The following is a 22,943-nucleotide window of genomic DNA, read 5'->3' on the forward strand; positions in this document are numbered from 1 at the left end:
CTCTGCTGAAGGCCGGCTTCCTGCCTCCGGCTGGTTGGGGTGAGTTGCCTTGGACAGGGTCCGCTCGGGATTATGCAGTTCTCTGTGGGGAAACTGAGGCTCAGTGGGAGTCTGCAGCTGCCTAATCTGCGGTCGCTGCAGGGTCAAAGCTGGACGTTCCCTCCACCTAGGTGGCAATGATGAGGTCGGGGAAGGCCAGGCTCCAGCCGCTCGCAGGGCCTCAGTTTTCCTATTCCAGGGAGGGGGGAAGGCACAGTGGCCCTGTGAACGTTGCTCGCCCCTACGCAAGCGGTGATGGGGTGGGTAGTCGGCGAGGTCTGGATTTAGAGCCCAGCTGCCCGGCCGCCATCTCTTTCCCTCCTTGGCCTCAGTTACGCTTTCTTGTTCCTCTTTAACCCCCCCTTCTTTTCGTATTTTACGAACTGCTGGTGAACATACTGTTCATCAGACCATGTAATAGTCTTTGTGTATAAGGTTCACAAGATAAATTCCTTTTTAATATAGGAACTAGAAAAAAATTAGGAAAAAATGGAAAGAGGTTTTATATATCGTAATTGAATGGATAATCATGTGGAAATTATAGCAGAAATAAAAAATTTTAAAAAAAGAAAAGCCACACAACAATTTCACCACGTAAAACCTAGCTTCTGTGTTTTTTGTTCTCGTCTGGCTTTAAAAATATGTATTTGCTATGCTATTTCTTAAAAGCAAAAGAAGAAAGTGTGAAACAGCTTAAAATAAACTGAATGCCATCAAATTGCCGAATGTAAAACCCTCATATGGAGTAGAGGTTTAGAGTATGGTGTTGGAGTCAGACAAATTTGCATTTGAGTCACTATCTGGCCACTACTAGCTGTGGAACCTTGGACAGGTCACTGAACATTTCTGAGCCATGTTGTTAGGTGCCCTACAGTCGGTTCCGACTCCTAGTGACCCTGTGTACAACAGAATGAGCACTGCCCAGTCCTGCACCATCCTCACTGTCATTATAGTTTAGCCCATTGTTGCAGCCACTGTGTCGATCCATCTTATTGAGGATCTGCCTCTTCTTCGCTCACCCTTTACCAAGCATGATGTCCTTCTCCAAGGACTGATCCCTCCTGATAACATGTCCAGAGTATGTGAGAGGTGGTCTTGCCATCCTTGCTTCTAAGGAGCATTCTGGTTGTACTTTTTCCAAGACAGATTTCTTCGTTCTGTTGGCAGTCTGTAGTATATTCAGTATTCTGAATCCAACACCACAATTCAAAGGTGTGAATTCTTCTGTCTTCCTTATTCATCATCCAGCTTTCGCATTTATGTGAGGCGATTGAAAATACCATGGCTTGGGTCAGGCATACCTTAGTCTTCAAGGTGACATCTTTGCTTTTCAATGCTTTAAAGATTTCTTTTGCTGCAGATATGCCCAGTGCTATGCATCTTTTGATTTCTTGACTGCTCCTTCCTTGGGTGTTGTTTGTGAAATCAAGTAAAATAAAATCCTTGACAACTTCAGTCTTTTCTCCATTTATCATGATGTTGCTTATTGGTCCAGTTGTGAGAATTTTTGTTTCTGAGCTGTAGTTTCCTTTCCCCTCTTCTGAAAAATGGCAGTTATGCCTTAGGTTGTTGTGAAGATTAAGTAAAATAATGAAGTTACCTGCAAGTAGTAAGTCTTCAAAAAATGGTTGCTATTATCCTCATAATGTTGTTGTTGTTAGGTGCCGTCAAGTCGGCTTCAACTCATAGCGACCCTATGCACAACAGAACGAAACACTGCCCAGTCCTGCACCATCCTTAACAATCGTTGTTATGCTTGAGCTCATTGTTGCAGCCACTGTGTTAATCCACCTCGTTCAGGGTCTTCCTCTTTTCTGCTGACCCTGTACTTTACCAAGCATGATGTCCTTCTTCAGGGACTGATCCCTCCTGACAACATGTCCAAAGTATGTAAGATGCAGTCTCGCCATCCTTGCCTCTAAGGAGCAATCTGGCCACACTTCTTCCAAGACAGATTTGTTCGTTCTTTTGGCAGTCCATGGTATATTCAATATTCTTCGCCAGCACCACAATTCAAAGGCGTCAACTCTTCTTTGGTCTTCCTTATTCATTGTCCAGCTTTCACATGCATATGATGCGACTGAAAATACCATGGCTTGGGTCAGGCGCACCTTAGTCTTCAGGGTGACATCTTTGTTCTTCAACACTTTGAAGAGGTCCTTTGCAGCAGATTTGCCCAATGCAATGCGTCTTTTGATTTCTTGACTGCTGCTTCCACGGCTGTTGATTGTGGATCCAAGTAAAATGAAATCCTTGACAACTTCAATCTTTTTCTCATTAATCATGATGTTGCTCATCGGTCCAGTCGTGAGGATTTTCGTTTTCTTTATGTTGAGGTGCAGTCCATACTGAAGGCTGTGGTCTTTGATCTTCATTAGTAAGTGCTTCAGGTCCTCTTTACTTTTCAGCAAGCAGGTTGTGTCATCTGCATAATGCAGGTTGTTAAGGAGTCTTCCTCCAATCCTGATGCCCTGTTCTTCTTCATAGAGTCCAGCTTCTCGTATTATTTGTTCAGCATACAGATTAAATAGGTATGGTGAAAGAACACAACCCTGATGCATACCTTTCCTGACTTTAAACCAATAATAGGAAGAAGCAAATATACTGGCCAAGGGACTACATATACTTATTGTAATTAAGTACTCAATTCAGTTCAAAACGTGTCAGTTAAGGTAAAAATGGAGCAATGAGTTATCTAACTCTCACTAACTAATAATTAAGGAAATAAACCAGTTCTTCAAAAGAGATTTTTTTTCTAGTACGTATGTTGAAAGGAATTTATCTTGTGGGACCTTATACATGAGGAATATTACATGTGTGTTCACCAGCAGTTCAGAAAATTTGAAAAGCCACGTGATAAAAAGTAAGAGCATACTGTTAAAACAGAGAAGCTTTCTGATGATCTTTTTATGATACAGGGATAAGGATTTTAGGGATAAGGGTGTGATAATAACCCAAAATATGTATATTTATTCAGCATCTCTGATATGTCAGACCCTATATATTCATTACTTATTTTAACCCCTATAATAACCATGAAAAGTAAATGTTATCCTCATTTTACAAATGAGGAAAATGAGGCTTACAGAAGTTAAGTACCTTGATCTAAGTAACAAAAACCAAAACTAAACCCATTGCCATCGAGTCGATTCTTGCTCATAGAGACTGTATAGGACAGAATAGAACTGCCCCATAGGATATCCAAGGAGCAGCTGGTGGATTCGAACTGCTGACCTTTTGGTTAGCGGCGGTGCTCTTAACCACTGCACCACCAGGGCTGCACCTTGTGGGTAGTCTATATCATTTAAAATTCAACTTGTCCCAAACAGAAGTCATTAGCTTACAGTCTAACCTCTCCGCCACCTTCTTGCCTTTTATGCAGTCACTCAAACCAAAACCATGGGAGTCTTTATCCACTTTCTCTCTTTTCCTCCCTCAGACAATGAAACATCAATTATTGTTGATTTTATCTTTGAAATATCTTTCAAATTCATCCGCTGCTCTCCTTCACTGCCTCTGCCTTAATTTAACTGCATATCAACAGTCATTTGGGCTGTTGGCAACAGGCTCCTAACTGATCTCTTGGCGCCAGTCTTTCCTTCTTCTAATTCTCATTCTCCTCCTTGCTGCCAGAACGTCATTGTATAATGTCAATCTGACCATATTAAAGCCTTGCCTGAAACCAGTCAAGGATTCCTCATTTTCTATAGAATGTAAACTAAGCTGTTTGCTAGTGGAATGTTATCTTGTGCTTGAGGGTGTTTGCCCACACTCCTTCCTTTGCGTACAGTGACTCTTGCCTTCACCTTCATTCTGCCTGGTAAACTCCCAGCCATTCATCAGAATCCTTATGGAGTACCCCTTTGACCTAAGGATAATCACTCCTATTTTGCCACCTTTCCATCTTACACGTACACCTGTGATACACAGATGTTGTTGTTGTTAGGTGCTGTTGAGTCAATTTCTACTCATAGTGACCCTAAGTACAACAGAACAAAATGCTGCCTGGTCCTGCGCCATCCTCACCAGCATTGCTACGCTTGAGCCCAAACACCCTATAAACACACTGTAAATTGTTCAAATGTCTTCTGCTCCCACTAGGCTGCGAACCCCTAGAAAGCAGGGACTCTGTGGTATTCAACTTCATATCTGCCCTTCAATCCTGTTACACTGCCTGTTGCATGGGACACACTGAACAGATGTTAGATTAATAAAATAATCCCTTCAAGCTCTAATATTAGAATTCCCTATTTGCTTTCCAGAATTGCACAGCAGATGGCACTAACAGGCCGTTTAACAGATCTCCCTCACTGAGGATGATTTCTGTCCCAACCTTGTCTGACTTTGGCTTCATCCTAGAAGCCAATATTCATTTCATTATAGGTGAAATCTTCTGTTCATTCCCTCAGCCAAACAGCACAGATAGCAAGATGAGTCAGCAGCTTGGTCTCTGTGAGAAGAAGAGAGTGGCAGATGTCCAGGGAAAGGTGCAGTTGAGGGAACATTTACTTTGTCTCAATTTATTTATGGTTGTTGGGAGCTTTTTTCCTTTTTCTCTTCTTGTTGTTGTTCTTATTGTCGTTGCTGTTACAAGAGAGTCTTATCCATGGATGAGTGGCCACATTTCTGTCACCTCCTTCTAGAGGGATGAAAGGAGTTAGAGAATTGAAGAAAAGATCATTATGCTGTGGGAGGTGAGGGAATGCTGAGCGATTAGAGAATTGCTTGTGGACAGGAAGAGTTGGCCTTCCGCTTCACAGTGGAGTGGCCTGGGCAAAGTTCCGGGACATTAGGGTCCTAAATTAGATGCTTGTGTCCTTGTTCAAGGCTAACATCAAGGGTGTTCCCAACACCTGGGGCTTGGCCATCTCCAGGCTAATGGAGGTGGCTTTGAACATGTGGTTTTGGCTTCCTACTTCCCAGAAAACAACAGAGGAGGCATAGAACCCCTTAATAGATAGCAAAGTTTAAGTGCTCCAGGCTACACTTTATCCCACTAGGTTCTTCTGTGGGCACCAGGACCTTCACCTCTGTGCCTTCCACCCCTCACTCACACACACATACCTCTAAGCAAAACAAAAGAAAACTAAAACTGGTTCTGTGGACAGGGAACCAGCCAGACATTTTGAAAACTTCCATTTGAATTTAGATCAAAGACTGGGGATTTTGGAAGTGGAAGTAATTCTATAAATCATTTGTGAGTCCTTTCTCAGGGCCACATATGCTCTAAGCTGTACTCTTTCATGGTGAACAGAGCTGTATAAGGGAAAAAATACAGACTTTGGAGTTTGATGTACTTGGATTCAAATCCTGACTTAGTTATTTACAGACCAGCTCTGCCCTTGGGTGAGTGTTTTAACCTTTTTGAGTCTCAGTCTTCTCATCATAAATGAGATAATAATGCTTCTCTTGTTAAAAAAAAATTTTTTTTTTTTTGAAGGGTGGTCCTGAGCATTAGCAATGGTATATGTAAAGAACCTGGCACCAGGTAGCTGTCACAGCATCCAAAATCAAATGCATTGCCATGGAGTTGATTCCAACTCATACTGACCCTATAGGACAGAGTAGAAATGCCCCATTGGGTTTTCAAGGCTGTAATCTTTATGGAAGAAGACTGATTCTTCCCTCTCCCATGCAGCAGCTTGTAGGTTTGAACCACCAGCCTTTCAGGTAGAAGCCAAGCACTTAACTACTATGCCACCGGGGCTCCTGTCACAGCATAGACATTTAATAATTGATAACATTGTGGCATGAACTACTGTTCTTGATAAAGGGATTTTAGACTATGGGGAACAAGTGAGGAGGGAGTCGGGAGCTCTTTCTATATCTAAAGGTGTATTTATGAGGGTTTTGGGGGTTGAACTGTGCCCACAATAGCATTCTGATTAATTTGATAAAAACGTTGGAACACAACACATCCATATAGCCATTTATCTGTGAATTCTTTTTTGGCACCTAGGTCCTGAACCTTCTATGCTGTGAGAGAATTGCGTATAGAGACAAAGCCCAGAGCAGTTTTCCTTAGCTTCTGGAACCTTCTGATGACATTGAGGGTTTTTTGTTCAGGTTTTTTTCTAACCACCTCAGGCACTTTGCCACTTTTCTGAAGTGTGAATTGCCTGCTGTCAGCCTGGAGTTCTCACCTCTGCAATCCTGGCTGCAGGCATATTTGCATATTGGATGCTGTGTTCCTTAACCCCCTGAGGTTTGAATCCATTTGGAGTCCGTGTGTGAAAGCTGGCTACTTTCAAAGCCCAGAACAGTTTCAGCTCAGTGATCTCCAGAAAAACAGAAAACCCCCAACAATAGCTCCATTGATTTTTATGTAAATGTCACTCTTCAGGAAAACACTGGGCTTTTTCTCAGGGTCCCAGGACATACCCTGAGCATTTGTTTTAGTGGGAAAGTAGGGAGAGAATTCTGTTGAGTCAATGAACATCTGTCGAGAGCTTCTGTGCCAGGCCCCAGGGAAACAAATTCAGCCTGTCTCTTCCCTGTACCTAGAGGTACAGACAGAAATTGGCTGCCCTAGGTATACGTGCTTTGTACTGTGGTGGCTGTGTACTGTGTTGACTTAGCTAGGATGGAACCTGCATTTCCCAGAATTCCTGCCTGTCTGGTTCAAGATTAGGGTTAACCACAAGAGAATTTTGTGTAAGATTTGGAAAGGCGAAGTGAAGTAGCAGCCAGTTTTTACTCTGTGAAGGACAGAGCAGGACACCAGGCACAGTGGCATTGCATGAACATTGACATTGATCTGGCTCACCTTGTTGGCAAAGGACAGAACCCCAGGCCTACAGCTTCCCCAGCTCCTGCTGAATATCCTCCTTCAGCTGCTTTTGAGTCCTGGGCCAGGTGTGCGTTCAGCTCTATGGCAAAGAGCTCCAGCTTCTGCAGGTCACTTACATCATTGTGCTTGGAGATGGTGAGAGGAAGTCACAGGTTTTAGTTTGTCCTCATGAGTCCCAGTTGTTCTTGTAGGTTCCAATTTGTTCTCACAGGTTCTAGTTTGTCCTTTCTCTCCTCGACTTTATATCCAGCTTTTCTTCCCAGCTGCCAGCCTAGCTGACCTGTAAAGACTTCAGGCCGAACACCAGAAATTCTAAATAGACAACAGCTGGCCTGAGCCAAACAATTGAAAGGTCGGTGAAGAATTCTACCTTTGTGGAACTGTCCTCTCCATGGGTCCAGAGCAAGGTAGAAAGTAAACATATGGTCCCAGCTCTCCTGGTTCCATTGAGATGAACAGTTGGCCAGTCTGATTCTTAGACGTAGGCACCCGTGTACATTGGCATCCATTGAGATACGTTTTTGCTAAAGTGCTCCTTTTCAGTATCCTAAACACCGCCATAGGGAAACATTGGCCAGCTCCTCTCTCCCCAGTGGCTCCACAAGGCCACCCTGACCTGTCTTTCTTGGCCCCCCATGTAGGCATCTTTGCTTTCCCATGCAGTGGTGTGGAGGAATGCTCTGCCCTAGGCAGAGAACATTGTGCCCTCTAGTTTTGGATTCCTAAGCTTATCTAGAGGTTCCAACATTCATTCCACGGCACTCTACCCAAGGCGGTAGCAAGATACTCTCTACAACTTTTGCCACTTTCTGAACATTTTTATAGGAAGGTAGCATGAAGATCGGGTACTTCTTTCTGCCTGAACTGTGAACCAGTAATTTGAAATCTTGGTTCACCATCTGCAGTGACACGGTGCTTCCTTCTGGCTTCCAGAATGGAGAAGGTTCTCAGCATAAATAGGGAGTAAAAGGAAATAGAAGACAGTATTTAACAAGAGCCTGCCACCACTTTACGTATATGTATATTTAACTTGAACAGGGTTGCATTGTACATGCTATTCTGAATAGTGCTTTTTTCGCTTAATATGTCTGAAAATCTTAAAAGCAGCACATTTAGCTCTATATCATTTTTTAAATGGCTTCATAATATTCCGTCATATAGATATATTTCACCATTCCCCTATTAATGGATATTTGTTTTTTGCCCTTTTTTCTCTTTGATATCACAAATAAGGTTGTAGTGATCATTCTTGTGTGTACATCTTAAACATGTATTTCTGTATGTGGAAGTGCCTAGAAATGGACTTGTGGGGTCTGAGGGAATTGTATTTTACATTTTGGTTATGTGCCAAACTGTTATTATCAAACTGCCCTAAAGGGATATGCTAGTTTACTTTTCTGCCAGCAGTATATGAGAGCACAGACCACTTTGAAAACCCTTTTTGAGATTATTTCTATCCTTAAAAACTCTTGTTTCCAGGTTTAGAAATTTGGAAAGGTCGCAGTACTAGATGTGTTTGATATTTTTTGATGAGGAATGGCTCCTTCCTTTCCTAGTGAAGAAGGTGCTATTCCCTAGAGTAACATTACCCTCTGTTGGCCAGTTCTGAGAATTGCCCTGGAGCAGGTTTCAGTTTGGGCCTGATTTTTATGAATCTGACAGAAGAAAGTTTATCTTGATTGAGTGCCAACATGGGGCCTGTGGAAAGCAGCGGCTCCTACTCCAGGAGCCATCTCTGCATCAGCTCTGCTATCCTTGAGCACTGACCAGTTCCTTCTTTGGCTCTGGTCTCCTGTTTCAGTGAGTTTGCTTCTGAAGATCTCCAATTTCTTAACACATACCAGCCCTGTGTTTTAGCAGGGAGACCTGGAGGAGGTGGGATGGAGGCCACATTTTTACTGACAGTAGAGCCTAGGGTCCTACAATTACACACAAAGTTCCCCCATTGGTCCTTGGCATGCTGCCTTTTTCTGTGGGTGATGAGGTCACTGTTAGCTAGTCTGTGCTACTCCCCAGCTCCAGAGTGCTGCCCCCCAGTATGGATCTTCTTGTTCTGTGTAACATCCCAATGTCCCACATTTTCTTTTTTTAAGTCCTTAGATACACCATGGCCCTGAGAGCGTGTGGCTTGATCATCTTCCGAAGGCACCTCATTCCCAAAATAGACAACAGTTCAATTGAGTTTCTACTGCTACAGGCATCAGACGGCATTCATCACTGGACTCCTCCCAAAGGTGCAAGGCCAGGGGGTTGGCTCTTGGGGAAATGCCATGCTTTGCCCAAAAATCCCCCCTGCCAGGCCACCCACAAGGCTTGCTTCCCAGAGACTGTACTGCAAGAGGGGGTGGGGTGGGCAGGAGCTCTTGATCCTTTCTAGATACAAGGTCTCCATGCCAGGCCAGGGTGAAGCTAAAAATAGTATCCTATGACTGACTCCCAGGCCAAAAGCAGCACCTGGCTATTTTGAGAGTAATATTCACCAGAGCACCAGCCTCTGTGGTGAATGGTTGAATAGGAGAAAAGACACTGAGCTGGACATCAGGGACATTGGGGTCAAGTCCTGATGCACCTCTCTGGGCTTGAGTTTTTCATCTGTCAGTCAAAGGGTTGAACTAGAAAATCCTAAATTTCCTTCTAGCCCTAACCATCTGTGACTTCATTTGATTAAGTTCCTTTGACTCTTAGTTACATGTCCTTATCACTAGGTTTTTATGTTGAATTCAACACACAGAGAATGTGATTTCTGGAGAATTTCTCAGTATACTTATGTTTTGAGTGAGGAGCACAGAGAAGGTGGGTTCCTTTACCATGGATTCATCTGCAAATTCTGGCAGGAAGGGAGGAGAGCAGGAATAAAAGGACCCCTTTCAGACCAAGAGGCCGTGAGGACTGTGGAGACCTTGGGGTTACAGCTTGACCAGCCACCCATGCCCTGGGTCCATCACTCAGCACCCAGCATGGAGGTGGCCAGGCCTCAATAGGGCAGAACAATGAAGACTAGTGACCTGAGCTCTTAGGTCAGGCCAAGGTCTGTTTGTAAGTTGACTGGTTTTCATCAGCCATCATTTCTAATCCCAGCTCTGAGAGTAAGAAAGCTGTGGTTGGATGATCGTGAAAGAGAAGTCAGGCTGTGTAGGGAGAAATGGAAAAAAGGAAGCTGTCTTTGGCTGAGGCCATTGGGATGGTGCCAATAGTCATTGACAGACTGTGGCTCTGGCACCTGATAGGATGAGGAACCCAGAGTGATTAGCTTCCAGGCAGAAGGGAATGCGGACTTTAAAAGGGAATAGGGTAGGGGTAAGGATGGACAAGAATCCAGGATTGGAGGAAAACAAGGAAATGGGAATAGGAAATAAACACCTTTTGCATATTTGAATTACATGGTGGGGGGGGAACAAGGTGGAAAAAAGGGACAGAAGTGTCACAAATACTATGAATAGGAATATTCACACTTGTCTCCTGATCACCTAAATCATACTACGTGCTGCTTCTCACTAAAAGATGTCAAAGGACCTCTCCTAATCCTTTCCTGCTTGGGCCTGGGGAGAAATTACCCTGTTAACGTTGATGAGGAGAATATTGAATAGATGCTGCCGGGAGGGTGTACTCAGAGACTCCCACACACCCCTGCAGGGAGGTAGGGCATCGTGGGTCAGTGTCACCTCTGTCACCACGAGCATTCCTCCCACCTTCCTCCCCCCAATGTATTACCTACCTGTCTTTGTGTACATGGCTATACAAGGTGCTATACAGAGAAAATTTCCCAGAAACCATGAGCTAGAATGGGTTTTTAAGTGTTAAGCTCCTGGGTGTTTTGTATGGGAGCTGTGCAAAAGCAGCTGACACAGCACTGCTATGAGGACCTCTGGGAAGGAAGAGGACTAGGGTGTAGCCTCATCTCCACATCAAGAAGGGAACAACTTAGCATTTCTGCTTCCCATGAGCATTACTAGGGTCATGTATAGGCAGAGGCTGCAGATGAGCTGGGATGCAACCCTTCCTGAGGAAACTACACGTGTAGGGGAATATGGCCTAACCTGGCCAGATCCCTCCCAGTCTTTCTTAGCTCCCCTGGACAAGCTGAGAATTTGTGGAGAGGGCCTAGAGACAAAGCGGAAGGCTGCTCCCAGTCTGCAAAGCTTCAGTTTCTCTTATAACAGTTTCTTGGCAGCTCTTTGCCTGGGTTCGGATCTTGCCAATAAATTTTGTTAGAACTGGCTCTCAGCTTGTCCTTAGTCTAAGTTCCCATCAGGACTTTCCCTATGAAACTGAAATCTGCCCATGCTCAGAAAGATGAAAACAATATGGAAAAGCCTTAATAGCTACTTGGAAACAGCTGCTAGTGCAGCAGTGTAGGGTTTTGAGCCTGTGTGCTGGTTCCAGGACTTCTGGGTCCAACTGCAGACAGTGTTAAGACTTCATTGTGGATTGTAGGCAAAGTACTCCCTCTTCAGCTTGCTCCCCACCTGCCAAGAAGGGACTGCTCCCCCTTTGGAAAATTATTTTGAAGTCTCCAAGGGAAAAGTGGTCCCTGAGAACATTGAATGAAGAGAGTTCCAAAGAATGAGAAAGCTGAAATCTGGGGGAGACCACCTCTCTTGCCGTCAAAGAACAGTATCTTAAACCAGTCTTGCCAAACACATGGTCTGTTTCACTCTCTGCAGAGAAGATTGGGTGGGGAAGAGGGATTGCCCAGACACCACAGAGCCAGACAGACCTGCCTTGCACCCCCTTCCCAGGCATTTTAGGATATGGCCAATCTTCAGACCTAGAAAAGTCACTTAAGACCCCATCTTTAAATCATCTGACCTGGAAAATACAGCTTTTGGAGCTGTTGAAGATTTTCTCCTTCTCTTCTTCTTCCCTAACCAGGCCACGTGGATCCAGGAGAAAATGACTTGGAAACAGCCCTGAGGGAGACTCGGGAGGAAGCGGGCATAGAAGCAGGCCAGCTGACCATCATTGAGGGGTTCAGAAAGGACCTTAATTATGTGGCCAGGGGGAAGCCTAAAACAGTCATCTACTGGCTGGCGGAGGTAAAGGACTATGATGTGGAGATCCGCCTCTCCCACGAGCACCAAGCCTACCGCTGGCTGAGTCTGGAAGAGGCCTGCCAATTGGCTCAGTTCGAGGAGATGAAGGCAGCACTCAAAGAAGGACACCAATTCCTCTGCTCCACAGCAGCCTGAGCTGTCAGAGCAATCATTTGGCTTTCTCCAGATGGGCCTCGATAGGATCTTTGAGAGCCTTCTGAGATGAACCCACCCTCCAGCTCTGGGGAATATTGTTCTGGTCTTTGGCTCATTACAGCAAAGGATAGATATGTTAATGAAATCAGCTCAGGACTTTCAGATGAGAGCAAGCAAAAATCTCAGGTGGGTAGAAAAGAAAACAAAGGAGGAGTTAAAAAAAGAATGTCAGGCCCAGTAAATGCATCCTTGTACTTTATAAATACACCTCAAGTAGCTTATCTGTCCTTTTCACTTGTTGTGTTTATTTCTTGGACTTTTGCCCTTCCTGGAGAGAAGAAAGCTAAAGTGAATCAGAGCTTAAACTTTAGCCAGAGGGACTCCTGTGTCCATACACTATGTCCCAGAGAAGCTAAGAGCTAAGGAGTCAAAACAGTAGAGACCCAACACTACCAGTGTGGCTTTTCCTACCCCTGGAATCCTAAGCACTCTGAACCCATCCCTCCCGTGTCTTTGAGACTTTGTGATCTGCAGTCACACAGGATTTCCAAATGAGTGGGGCTGGAGGGCAGGAATCAGGTCTGTTCTACTCCTTGATGTATCTCTCCCCAGCACCAGGCACATGCAGAGCATGTTATACATACTCAGTAAATTTTTCCTTGGGGGGAAAAAATGTTTTCCTTGAATAACTAGTTAGAGAGTCAAGGAACTTTGGTGTCCCCAGATCACAGAGGGGAGAGGAGGGTCAGGTAACCTTGGACCGCTGGGTTTGTGACATATGCATTCTAGCCTCTCAGGCCAGCCTGTCCCGCCTCTCCCATCTGTGACCTGGGGAAACCAAAATTTCTTGAGTCTCTAATTATTCAAGGAAAAATGGGGTGAGCCTTTGTCAGCATGACTGAGGTCACTGGGATGAGGCAGGCCCAGGCCTGGGAGGCTCTGCCTGAGCCCCGCAGCATCCGTGTCAACATACCTGTGCCTTCCAAGCCTGCAGCTGCCTTCCCCACCTTCAGCAAACCCTCATCACTGGTGTTTCTGTCTTCCTACCTACTCCCTCTCTGCACAACTCAACTGTCAGACCCACAGGCGCAAGAGTTGGGTCAGCCCTCTTTTCCCTTGCTACTAGGGCTCAAGGAATGCAGGGGCATATGTTAGATCGTACAGATTTTCCAGGAGCTGTTAGCAGCTGGGTTCATGTGGATTTTATTAAAGGGTTGCTGCAGAATGAAGTACAGAAGATTGGTTGGGAAGGGGCATTGGCAAAGGTCAACTTGGATTACCAGGGTCAAGAACAGCTACTCCCAGAGGAGGGAGAGAAAAGTTGCCCAGGTTTTAAGCAGACTTCCAGATGTTTTCAGTCACTGATTCTCTGTGCAGACAGGGCGAAAGTACTAGTGAACAGGATCTTGGAGCACGGCCAGGGACCTGAATGGTTTTGTTCTTCACCCCTCTCAGCAGCGCTTTCCAAAGAAGGCCTGCTGCAGGAAGTTTTTGGAGCTTAGTGTTCTCTTTTCAGGCCAGCAGGGACAACATCCTATTGATTTAATAAATGCCTGCTGGGCAATGGTACCAAACCACAGACTAGCTGCCTCTAAGAAGGGCTGGCAAACTTTGTGCTTTCAGAAGGGGAGGCCATGGAATCTCAAGAAGCTAAATCAAAGTTGGAAGGGATCTGGAAAATGACCTGAGTTTGCTGCTTATTTTTATAGCTGGGGAAATTGAACTTAAGAAGATAGATGGCCCTGGCAGTTGCCTATATGTGGAGTGCTTTGAGAATGCAGTGCCTGAGGGAAGACTCTGCTTTAGAGTATCTTGTACAGCTTTAGAGTCATTCTTCTGGGCTTTATAAAATATTCCATTAAAACATAGGTACTTTGGTGAAGGGAGACCCATAAGTTGTATTCAGCTGCTCGCTTTGCAGGAAGAATTGACAGCATGTGATGGGAGGTAGATGAGGGTGGGAGAGAGTGGAACTGCCAATGGGATGTGGGAGGCAGGAAGGCTGTGCCATCATTATCACTTTGCATCTGGCCAGCTGGGCTTGTTCAACCTGAACTCAGAGACCCCAGAGCATTGCAAAATTCACCTGCCCCACCTAACTGGCAGAGCAGCATTCTGTTGATGCTGCACTTTAGGTTGGGCCAGGCCTCAGAGAGACCTCAGCAATGTTGTACCAGCTCAAGAAGATGCTGCCAGGTTGAAGGTTTGCTTCCAGAGGATGAGGCTGGTCAAGAGTGATTCAAAATAGAGGAGACCCCTACACCGGCACCTCTGAGGGAAAGTTCCCTTGGGATCCCAGCCTGTTCACCAGCCCTTTGGCTCTCAAAGTCCCAGAATTCTAAAATCCAGTCCTTTCCAGGGTTATGTGACCAGGGCAAGCAAAGAGATTGCTGATGTGCTCATCCTTCCTCTCTACGGTGATCTCCCCAGGGAAGAAGTTAAGAGTGGAAAGCTAGAGGAGGGTCCTGCTCTGTCCTGGGATTGGCCCCATAGGGCAAAGAAAGGTGCCTCGATTCTTCCTGCTGGGATCAGAGGAAAAGGACTGGTTCCTCCCAAGGTCTAAGTGGAGATTGGCCTGGGGAAGAGGTCTACACAGGACCACAGTTGGAGGAGGAGCAGCCTCTAGCTTGAGATGCCTTTGTTTAAACATTTTTGTCATCACTTCTATTGCTCCTAGAATCCTGCCTCCTTCTCAGGATACTCATAAGAATTTCTGGTTTCCATTCCCCCTATGCCTACTTAACCCTCCTTCAAAACCCATCAGGCACCTTAGGAAGTTGCATCATTGCTTGCTTGCTCTCTTTTTTTAAAAAATTTTTAAATTTCATTTTAAAGATGAAATTCACATAGCATACAATTAACCATTTTAAAGTGTATAGATACTTAGTGGCCAATTCTGTGGTATTTGGTGTACTCACAGTGTTTCACATTAAATACCGTCAGTCTCAGACATCAGAACTGGGGTAAAGGCACAGTACAGAGGAGGTAGTGTGGTACAGTGGTCTGGGATTCATGCCTACCTCTGCTGTCACCTTGATATGTGATCTTAGGCAGGCTCCGATCTCTCTAGACCTCAGTTTACTCATTAAACAAGGGAGTTGGATCAGATGATCTCTGTGGTCCCTTCCAAATCTCACGGTCTGTAAGACTGAGTTCAAATTCTGACTCCTCAGCTTACTGTGTAAAGGTCAAAGTTCTGAGAGACTCTTTATCTGTTCAATTTTTCTGCTGTTCTGAGAAACCCTGGTTTTCTGATTCTAAGTTTAAAATGCTGTGTGTAAATTTATTCATGGATTATTACTTGTAAAAGCAAATAACTAAAAATAACTTGATTGCCCAATAATAGGGGACTGATGAATAATCTCTAATACATGCATGATAGGGAATATTATGCAGGCGTAAGGAAAAAAAAAAATAGGATGGCCTTTATGTGTATTTTGGAAACACTGATGGTGTAGTGGTTAAGAGTGATGTCTCCTAACCAAAAGGTCAGTAGTTGGAATCTATCAGGCACTCCTTGGAAACTCTATGGGGCAGTTCTACTCTGTCCTATAGGCTTGCTATGAGTTGGAATCAACTCAACGGCAATGGGTTTGGTTTTGGTTTATGTACCTTTTATACCTATTAAAATTTTAATTTAAATAAAAACAAGATTCTGTGAGAGGAGCTGTCTGACTGCCAGTGGAATCAGGGGGTCTGACTGTAAGAGCAGTGGCCAGCCAGGACAGGAAAGAGGATGGAGCCATCAGCAATGCTGGTCCTAGAGGCACCTTTACTTCGTTGAAAAGAGGTTGAGGTTGACAGTAATGACTCCCAAGACAAAGGCAAGGGGGTTGAGGCTATCATGCTGTCTCTGAAATTGGTTGCTAATAAAGGAAGAAAATGAAATGGTGCCTCCTCTACTTAACCCATCACCCCAAACTGTCTCTTTCATATTCCTCCATCACCCCAATCCCAGTATCAGCCATAGCAACATTTATTCACAAGAACTGGTAGGGCTTGTCCTTCTCAAGTTTGTTGGATATCTTTTCAAACTGCCTAGCCTCTCTGGTGGGAGTCAGAGGGTTACGATATGAAGAACCACTGTAGCTCTGTTTAAAGGTTAGTTATGAGAAGTAGGATAATTATAATTTAGATTGACTATTCGATAGTATTAAAAACCAAACCCAAGCACATTGCCATTGAGTCAATTTTGACTCATAGCAACCCTATAGGACAGAGTAGAACTTCCTCATAGGGTTTCAAAGGAGCAGCTGGTAGATTTGAACTGCTGGCCTTTTGGTCTGCAGCCAAATTCTTAACCACTGCACCACCAGGGACCCCATATATCGAGTCGATTCTGATTCATAGTGACCCTATAGGACAGAGTAGAACTGCCCCATAGAGTTTCCAAGGAGTGCCTGGCAGATTTGAACTGCCGACCTCTTGGTTAGCAGCCGTAGCACTTAACCACTACGCCACCAAGGTTTCCTGATCCCATATATAAAAAAAAAAAAATTATTATTTTTTTTTTTTAGGTAAGGGAAATACAGCACAACCCTAACAAGTGATGTATGGATGTTTATTATATTAGACTTCCAACTTTTCTGTATGTTTGACATTTTCCTAAGAAAATTTGGGAAAAATTGAATATGAGTATGGTCTTTGTTCTAGGGTAAAAAATCACGAAGTTTGTTACTGTTAGATATCGTTGAGTCGGTTCAACTCATAGCAACCCTATAGGATAGAGCAGGACTGCCCCATAGGGTTTCCAAAGAGTAGCTGGTAAATTTGAACTCCCAACCTTTTGGTTAGCCACCGAGCTCTTAACCACTACGCTCACAAAGTTTAGTAAAGCAAGATTTTATTTGATATATATTCAAAGAGGCAAAAGTAGGAAATGGACAAGCATGCTGCCAGACCCATGTCCATCTGAGTCCAAGGAATATTACAGACTAAGCAAAAGTAGGAAAACGGACAAGCATGCTGCCAGGGCCATGTCTGTCAAAGTCTGAGGAATGTTACAGAATCATCAGTATATATTAATATTACAAATGGGCAAAACCATTGAAAGCTTCACCTTTTTGCAAATTGGCTAGAAACTGCTAAATCTCCGTGACTCTGCATTTTGAATTGTTTTTCTTAATAATCATTGGTACAGGTTTCAGTAATGACAGTCATGAAGGTCTTCATTGGTCCAACAAATCTTACTATTCAGTAAATGTTAATAGAAGAAGGTAAGAGTAGAAAGTCTTTTGTTTTCTGTTCATGATTTGTTTATATGAAAGGTTCCCTAAAAGAGGTTTTTGAAGATTGTGTCTTTATACAGCTGGACTTGTGAGTCCAGCTCCAGCCAGGTCACGCTCTAGGACAGGGAATAATGGTTCCAATCTTATCTTCTAAATCGTCTTCAGTAGTCAAAGGAACTATCTATAGAAAAAAGACCAGAAGGGAATTGTTAAAAAGTGGTCATCTTTGAGCAGGGAATAAGGAGTGATATTTTCCCCTTCTTTCTATTTTTCTCAATTTTCCAAATTTTCTATAATGATGATGTGTCACTTTTTTTTAATAATTTTTATTGTGCTTTAAGTGAAAGTTTACAAATCAAGTCAGTCTCTCACATGAAAACTTTTATACACCTTGCTACATACTCCCAATTACTCTCCCCCCAATGAGACAGCCTGCTCCCTCCTTCTGCTCTCTCTTTTCCTGTCCATTTTGCCAGCTTCTAAGCCCCTCTACCCTCCCATCTCCCCTCCAGGCAGGAGGTGCCAACATAGTCTCAAATGTCCACCTGATGCAAGTAGCTCACTCCTCACCAGTATCCCTCTCCAACCCATTGTCCAATTCAATCCATGTCTGACGAGTTGGCTTCTGGAATGATTCCTGTCCTGGGCCAACAGAAGGTCTGGGGGCCATGACCACCGGGGTCCTCCTAGTCTCAGTCAGACCATTAAGTCTGGTCTTTTTATGAGGATTTGGGGTCTTTATCCCATTGTTCCCCTGCTCCCTCAGGGGTCCTCTGCTGTGTTCCCTGTCAGGGCACTCATCGGTTGTGGCTAGGCACCATCTAGTTCTTCTGGTCTCAGAATGATGTAAGTCTCTGGTTCATGTAGCCCTTTCTGTCTGTTGGGCTCTTTATTACCTTGTGTCCTTGGTGTTCTTCATTCTCCTTTGATCCAGGTGGGTTGAGACTCATTGATGCATCTTAGATGGCCGCTTGCTAGCATTTAAGACCCCAGACGCCATTCTTCAAAGTGGGATATAGAATGTTTTCTTAATAGATTTTATTATGCCAAATGACTTAGATGTCCCCTGAAACCATGGTCCCCAAACCCCTGCCCCTGCTTCGCTAACCTTCGAAGCATTCGGTCTATTCAGGAAACTTCTTTACTTTTGGTTTAGTCCAGTTGTGCTGATCTTCACCGTATTGAGTGTTGTCCTTCCCTTCACCTAAAGTAGTTCTTATCTACTATCTAATTAGTAAATATCCCTCTCCCACCCTCCCTCCCTCCCCCCTCTTGTAACCACAAAAGAATGTGTTCTTCTCATTTTAAACTATTTCTCAAGTTCTTATAATAGTGGTCTTATACAATATTTGTCCTTTTGCAACTGATTAATTTCACTCAGCATAATGTCTTCCAGGTTCCTCCGTGTTATGAAATGTTTCATAGATTTATCACTGTTCTTTATTGATGCATAGTATTCCATTGTGTAAATATACCATAGTTTATTTATCCACTCATGTGTTGATGGGCACCTTGGTTGCTTCCATCCTTTTGCTATTGTAAACAGTGCTGCAGTAAACATGGGTGTGCATATATCTGTTTGTGTAAAGGGTCTTATTTCTCTAGGATATATTCTGAGGAGTGGGATTGCTGGGTTGTATGGGTCACTTTTTTTGATAAACAACTTTTAAAACATTTCATTTCTATTGAAATGTGACTAAAAGGTGCATTCTGAAAGGAGGCTGTCTTAGTTACCTAGTGCTGCTATAACAGAAATACCACAAGTGGATGGCTTTAACAAAGAGAATTTATTCTCTCACAGCCTAGGAGGCTAGAAGTCTGAATTCAGGGTGCCAACTCCAGGAGAAGACTTTCTCTCTCTGTTGGCACTAGGGGAAGGTCTTTGTCATCACTCTTCCCCTGGCCTAGAAGCTTCTCAGCGCAGGGATCCCTGGTCCAAAGGACACACACCCTTCCTGGGTCTTTGTTCCTGGTGGCATGAGGTCCCCCTGTCTCTGCTCACTTCTATCTTTTATATCTCAAAAGAGATTACCTCAAGATACAACCTAATTTTGTAGAATGAGTCCTGCCTCATTAACATAACTGCCTGTAATCCTGCCTCATTAGCATCGTAGAGGTTAGGATTTACAGCACATAGGATAATCAAATCAGATCACAAAATGGAGGACAACCGCACAATACTGGGAATCATGGCTTAGTCAAGCTGACACACGTTTTGGGGTGGCACAATTCAATCCATAACAGAAGCTTTGGTCCTTCTAAGGAAAACAGAAAACTGGTTTGGATGTGAGCAGAAAGTGTTCAAAGGGCAGCAAGGTTCATTGTGAGTAGATGTAATATTTTAACAGAACTTTAGCTTTAAAGGGCTGAGAGATAAGAAAGGAGTGGCTATAGAAAAGGGAAAAATGTAATCCCAGTTGGAAAAGAACATTCAGGTCATAGTCATTCCTTGCCTCCAGTTGGACCAAGCCCCAGGTAGAAGCAAACAATGGGTGGAGTATAGTGACTATCAAGGTGAAATAATAAAGGGTAACCAAGGTTACCCAATAAGCACTACAGCTAGAACCAGAATTCTATGTTTATTCTGGAAAGCTTTTTTTTTTTTAATTGAATTATAATTCACATACCATAAAATTCAACCCTTTAAAGAATACAGTTTAGTTTTTAATATATTCACAAGGTTGTGCAACCTTCACCACCATTGTCTAATTCCAGAAGATTCTCATCACCCCAGACAGAAAGCCCATAGCCATTAGTAATCACTCCCAATGCTTCCAAGTGTGAGGGGGATTTTGTAAATGTTTTTTCCTGGTTGAGAAGTTTCCTTCTATTCCTAGTACGTTGAGTGCATTTATCATCAAAGGGTGTCGGATTTTGTCTAATAGTTTTCCCTGCATCTGTTGAGATGATCATATGATTTTTGGGTTTTTTTTATTATTTTATTAACATTGGTTGATTTTTGTATCCTGAACCAACCTTGCATTCCTGGGATAAATCCCACTTACCCTTGGTGTAAAATCCTTTTCATATGTTGCTAGATTCAGTTTTCTAGTGTTTTGTTGAAGATTTTTGTGTCTATATTCAGTATTCTTTTCATGTGATGTCTGACTGTATCAGGGTAATACTGGCCTCATAGTATGAGTTGGGAAGTATCCCCTCTTCTATTTTTTGGAAGAGTTCATGAAATATTGGTGTAAGTTTTCTTTAAATGTTTTGTAGAATTCACTGGTGAAGCCATCTGGCACTGGGCTTTTCTTTGTGGGAAGTTTTGTGATTATTAGTTTAGTCTCTTTATCTATTACATGCGTATTCAGATTTTATATTTCTTCTTGAGCCAGTTTTGATAGTTTTTATATTTCTAGGAATTGTTCCATTTCATCTAGGTTATTCAGTTTCTTTGCATACAATCATTCATAGTCTGGCCTTATAATCTTTTTTTTATTTCTGTAAGGTCAATACTAATGCCCCCTCTTTTATTCTTGGTTTTAGCAATTTGAGTCTTCTTTCTTTTTATCTTGGTCAGTATAGCTAAAACTTTGCTGTCAGGGAACACAACAGACAACTCCTGAGGGAGCAGGAGACCAATGGGATGCAGACCCCAAATTCTCATTAAAAGACCACACCTAATGGTATGATTGCGACTAGAGGAATCCCAGAGACAATGCTCCCCAGAACTTCTGATGGCACAGGACAGGAACCATCCCCGAAGACAAATCATCAGCCATGAAAAGGACTGGTCAGTGGGGGGGAGAGAGATACTGATGAAGAGTGAGCTAATTAAATCAGGTGGACACGGGAGAGTGTGTTGGCAACTCTTGACTGGAGGGGGGATGGGAAGATAGAGAGAGAGGGAAGATGGTAAAATTGGCACGAAACGAGAGACTGTAAGGGCTGACTCAATAGGGGGAGAGCAAGTGGGAGAAGGGAGTAAGATGTATGTAAACCTGCATGTGACAGACTGATTGGAATGGTAAATGTTCACTTGAAGCTTAATAAAAATTTTAAAAAAAAACTTTGCCAATTTTGTTGATATTTTGATTTTGTTGTTTTTCTCTATTGTTTTTCTGTTCTCTATTTATTTCTGATCTAGTCTTTATTATTCATCAGCTTGCTTTGAGTTTACTTTGCTCTTTTTCTAGTTGCTTAAGCTGGAAGATTAGGTTGTTAATTTGCTGTCTTCTTTTTTAATATGTTGTTGTTGTTAGGTGCCATCGAGTGTGTTCCAACTCATAGCGATCCTATGTACAACAGAACAAAACACTGCCTGGTCCTGTGCCATGCCCACAATCGTTGTTATGCTTGAGGCCATTGTTGCAGCCACTGTGTCAATCCATCTCGTTGAGGGTCTTCCTCTTTTCTGCTGACCCTGTTCTTTACCAAGCATGATGTCCTTCTCCAGGGACTGATCCTCCTGCCAACATGTCCAAACATGTAGTCTCGCCATTCTTGCTTCTAAGGAGCATTCTGGTTGTATTTCTTCCAAGACAGATTTGTTCATTGTTTTAGCAGTCCATGGTATATTCAATATTCCTCGCCAACACCACAATTCAAAGGCATCAATTCTTCTTCAGTCTTCCTTATTCATTGTCCAGCATTTGCATGCATATGTGGCAATTGAAAATACCATGGCTTGGATCAGGCACACCTAGGTCTTCAAGGTGACATCGTTGCTTTTCAACACTTTAAAGAGGTCTTTGGCAGAAGATTTGCCCAATGCAATGTGTCTTTTGATTTCTTCACTGCCGCTTCCATGGGTGTTAATTGTGGGTCCAAGTAAAATGTCAAGGATTTCTTTTTTAATATAGGTGTTAACAACTATAAATTTCCCTCTAAGCACTACTTTCACTGTCTCCCGTAAGTTTTAGTGTGTTGTGTTTTCATTTTCATTTATCTCAAAGTATTTTCTAATTTCTCTTGTGATTTCTTCTTTAACCTGTTGTTCATTGAAGAGTGTGTTAATTTCTACCTTTTTATGAATTTCTCATATTTTCTTCTGTTATTGATTTCTAATTTTGTTCTATTGTGGTCAGAGAGTATCCTTGTATGGTTTTACTTCTTTTAAATGTATTGAGACTCATTTTATGACCTACCATATCATCTCTCCTGGAGAATGTTCCATGTTTTCTTAAGAAGAGTTTGTATTCTACTGTTGTTGAATGGAGTGTTCTATATATGTGTTAAACCAAAAAACCAAACCCACTGCCGTCGAGTTAATTCTGACTCATAGTGACCCTATAGGACAGAGTAGAACTGCCCCATAGAGTTTCCAAGGAGCGCCTGGTGGATTCGAACTGCTGACCATTTGGTTACCAGCCATAGCACTTAACCATTACTCCACCAGGGTTTCCCATATATGTGTTAGGTCTAGTCATTTTATAATATTTTTCAAGTCTTCTATTTTCTTGATAATCTTATGTCTAGTTGTTCTGTCCATTATTGAAAGTAGGATATTTAAGCCTCTATTATTGTTGAATTGTCTATTTTTCCCTTCAAATCTGTCAGTTTGTGTTTCATGTATTTTGAGGCTCTGTTTTTAGATGCATATGTATTTATAACTTTATATTTTCATGATGGACTGACTCTTTTCTTGTTATAAAATATTCTTTTTTTGTCTCTTGTAACAATTTTTGCCTTAAAGTCTATTTTGCCTGGTATTAGTAGGGTATATCTTTTCTATCCTTTTAATCTGTTATGTCT

General features: G+C 43.0%; 2 protein-coding genes across 2 annotated transcripts in view; one reads left to right on the forward strand and one right to left on the reverse strand.

Moving 5' to 3' along the window:
* Nucleotides 1-6,855, reverse strand: part of KIF24 (kinesin family member 24) — an 85,946-nt gene extending 79,091 nt beyond the window's left edge. Inside the window, exon 1 of the mRNA XM_049897037.1 lies at nucleotides 6,806-6,855. The gene's annotated coding sequence lies outside the window, so the exon portion shown is untranslated. The remainder of the gene's footprint in view (nucleotides 1-6,805) is intronic.
* Nucleotides 7-12,299, forward strand: NUDT2 (nudix hydrolase 2). Its single transcript, XM_049897080.1, has 3 exons — nucleotides 7-39; nucleotides 8,923-9,063; nucleotides 11,702-12,299. The coding sequence occupies exons 2-3, from the start codon at nucleotides 8,937-8,939 to the stop codon at nucleotides 12,016-12,018; spliced, it is 444 nt and encodes a 147-aa protein (XP_049753037.1). The 5' UTR covers nucleotides 7-39; nucleotides 8,923-8,936; the 3' UTR covers nucleotides 12,019-12,299.
* The last annotated feature ends 10,644 nt before the right edge of the window (nucleotides 12,300-22,943 follow it).

This window comes from Elephas maximus, chromosome 9 (genome assembly GCF_024166365.1).
Source record: "Elephas maximus indicus isolate mEleMax1 chromosome 9, mEleMax1 primary haplotype, whole genome shotgun sequence".
Lineage (NCBI taxonomy): Eukaryota > Metazoa > Chordata > Mammalia > Proboscidea > Elephantidae > Elephas > Elephas maximus.

Coding starts and splice junctions, on each gene's coding strand:
- NUDT2 (XM_049897080.1), top strand. CDS start 8,937: ATGGCCCTGAGAGCGTGTGGCTTGATCATCTTCCGAAGGCACCTCATT. Junction 9,064..11,701: donor TCACTGGACTCCTCCCAAAG/GTGCAAGGCCAG, acceptor TTCCCTAACCAG/GCCACGTGGATCCAGGAGAA.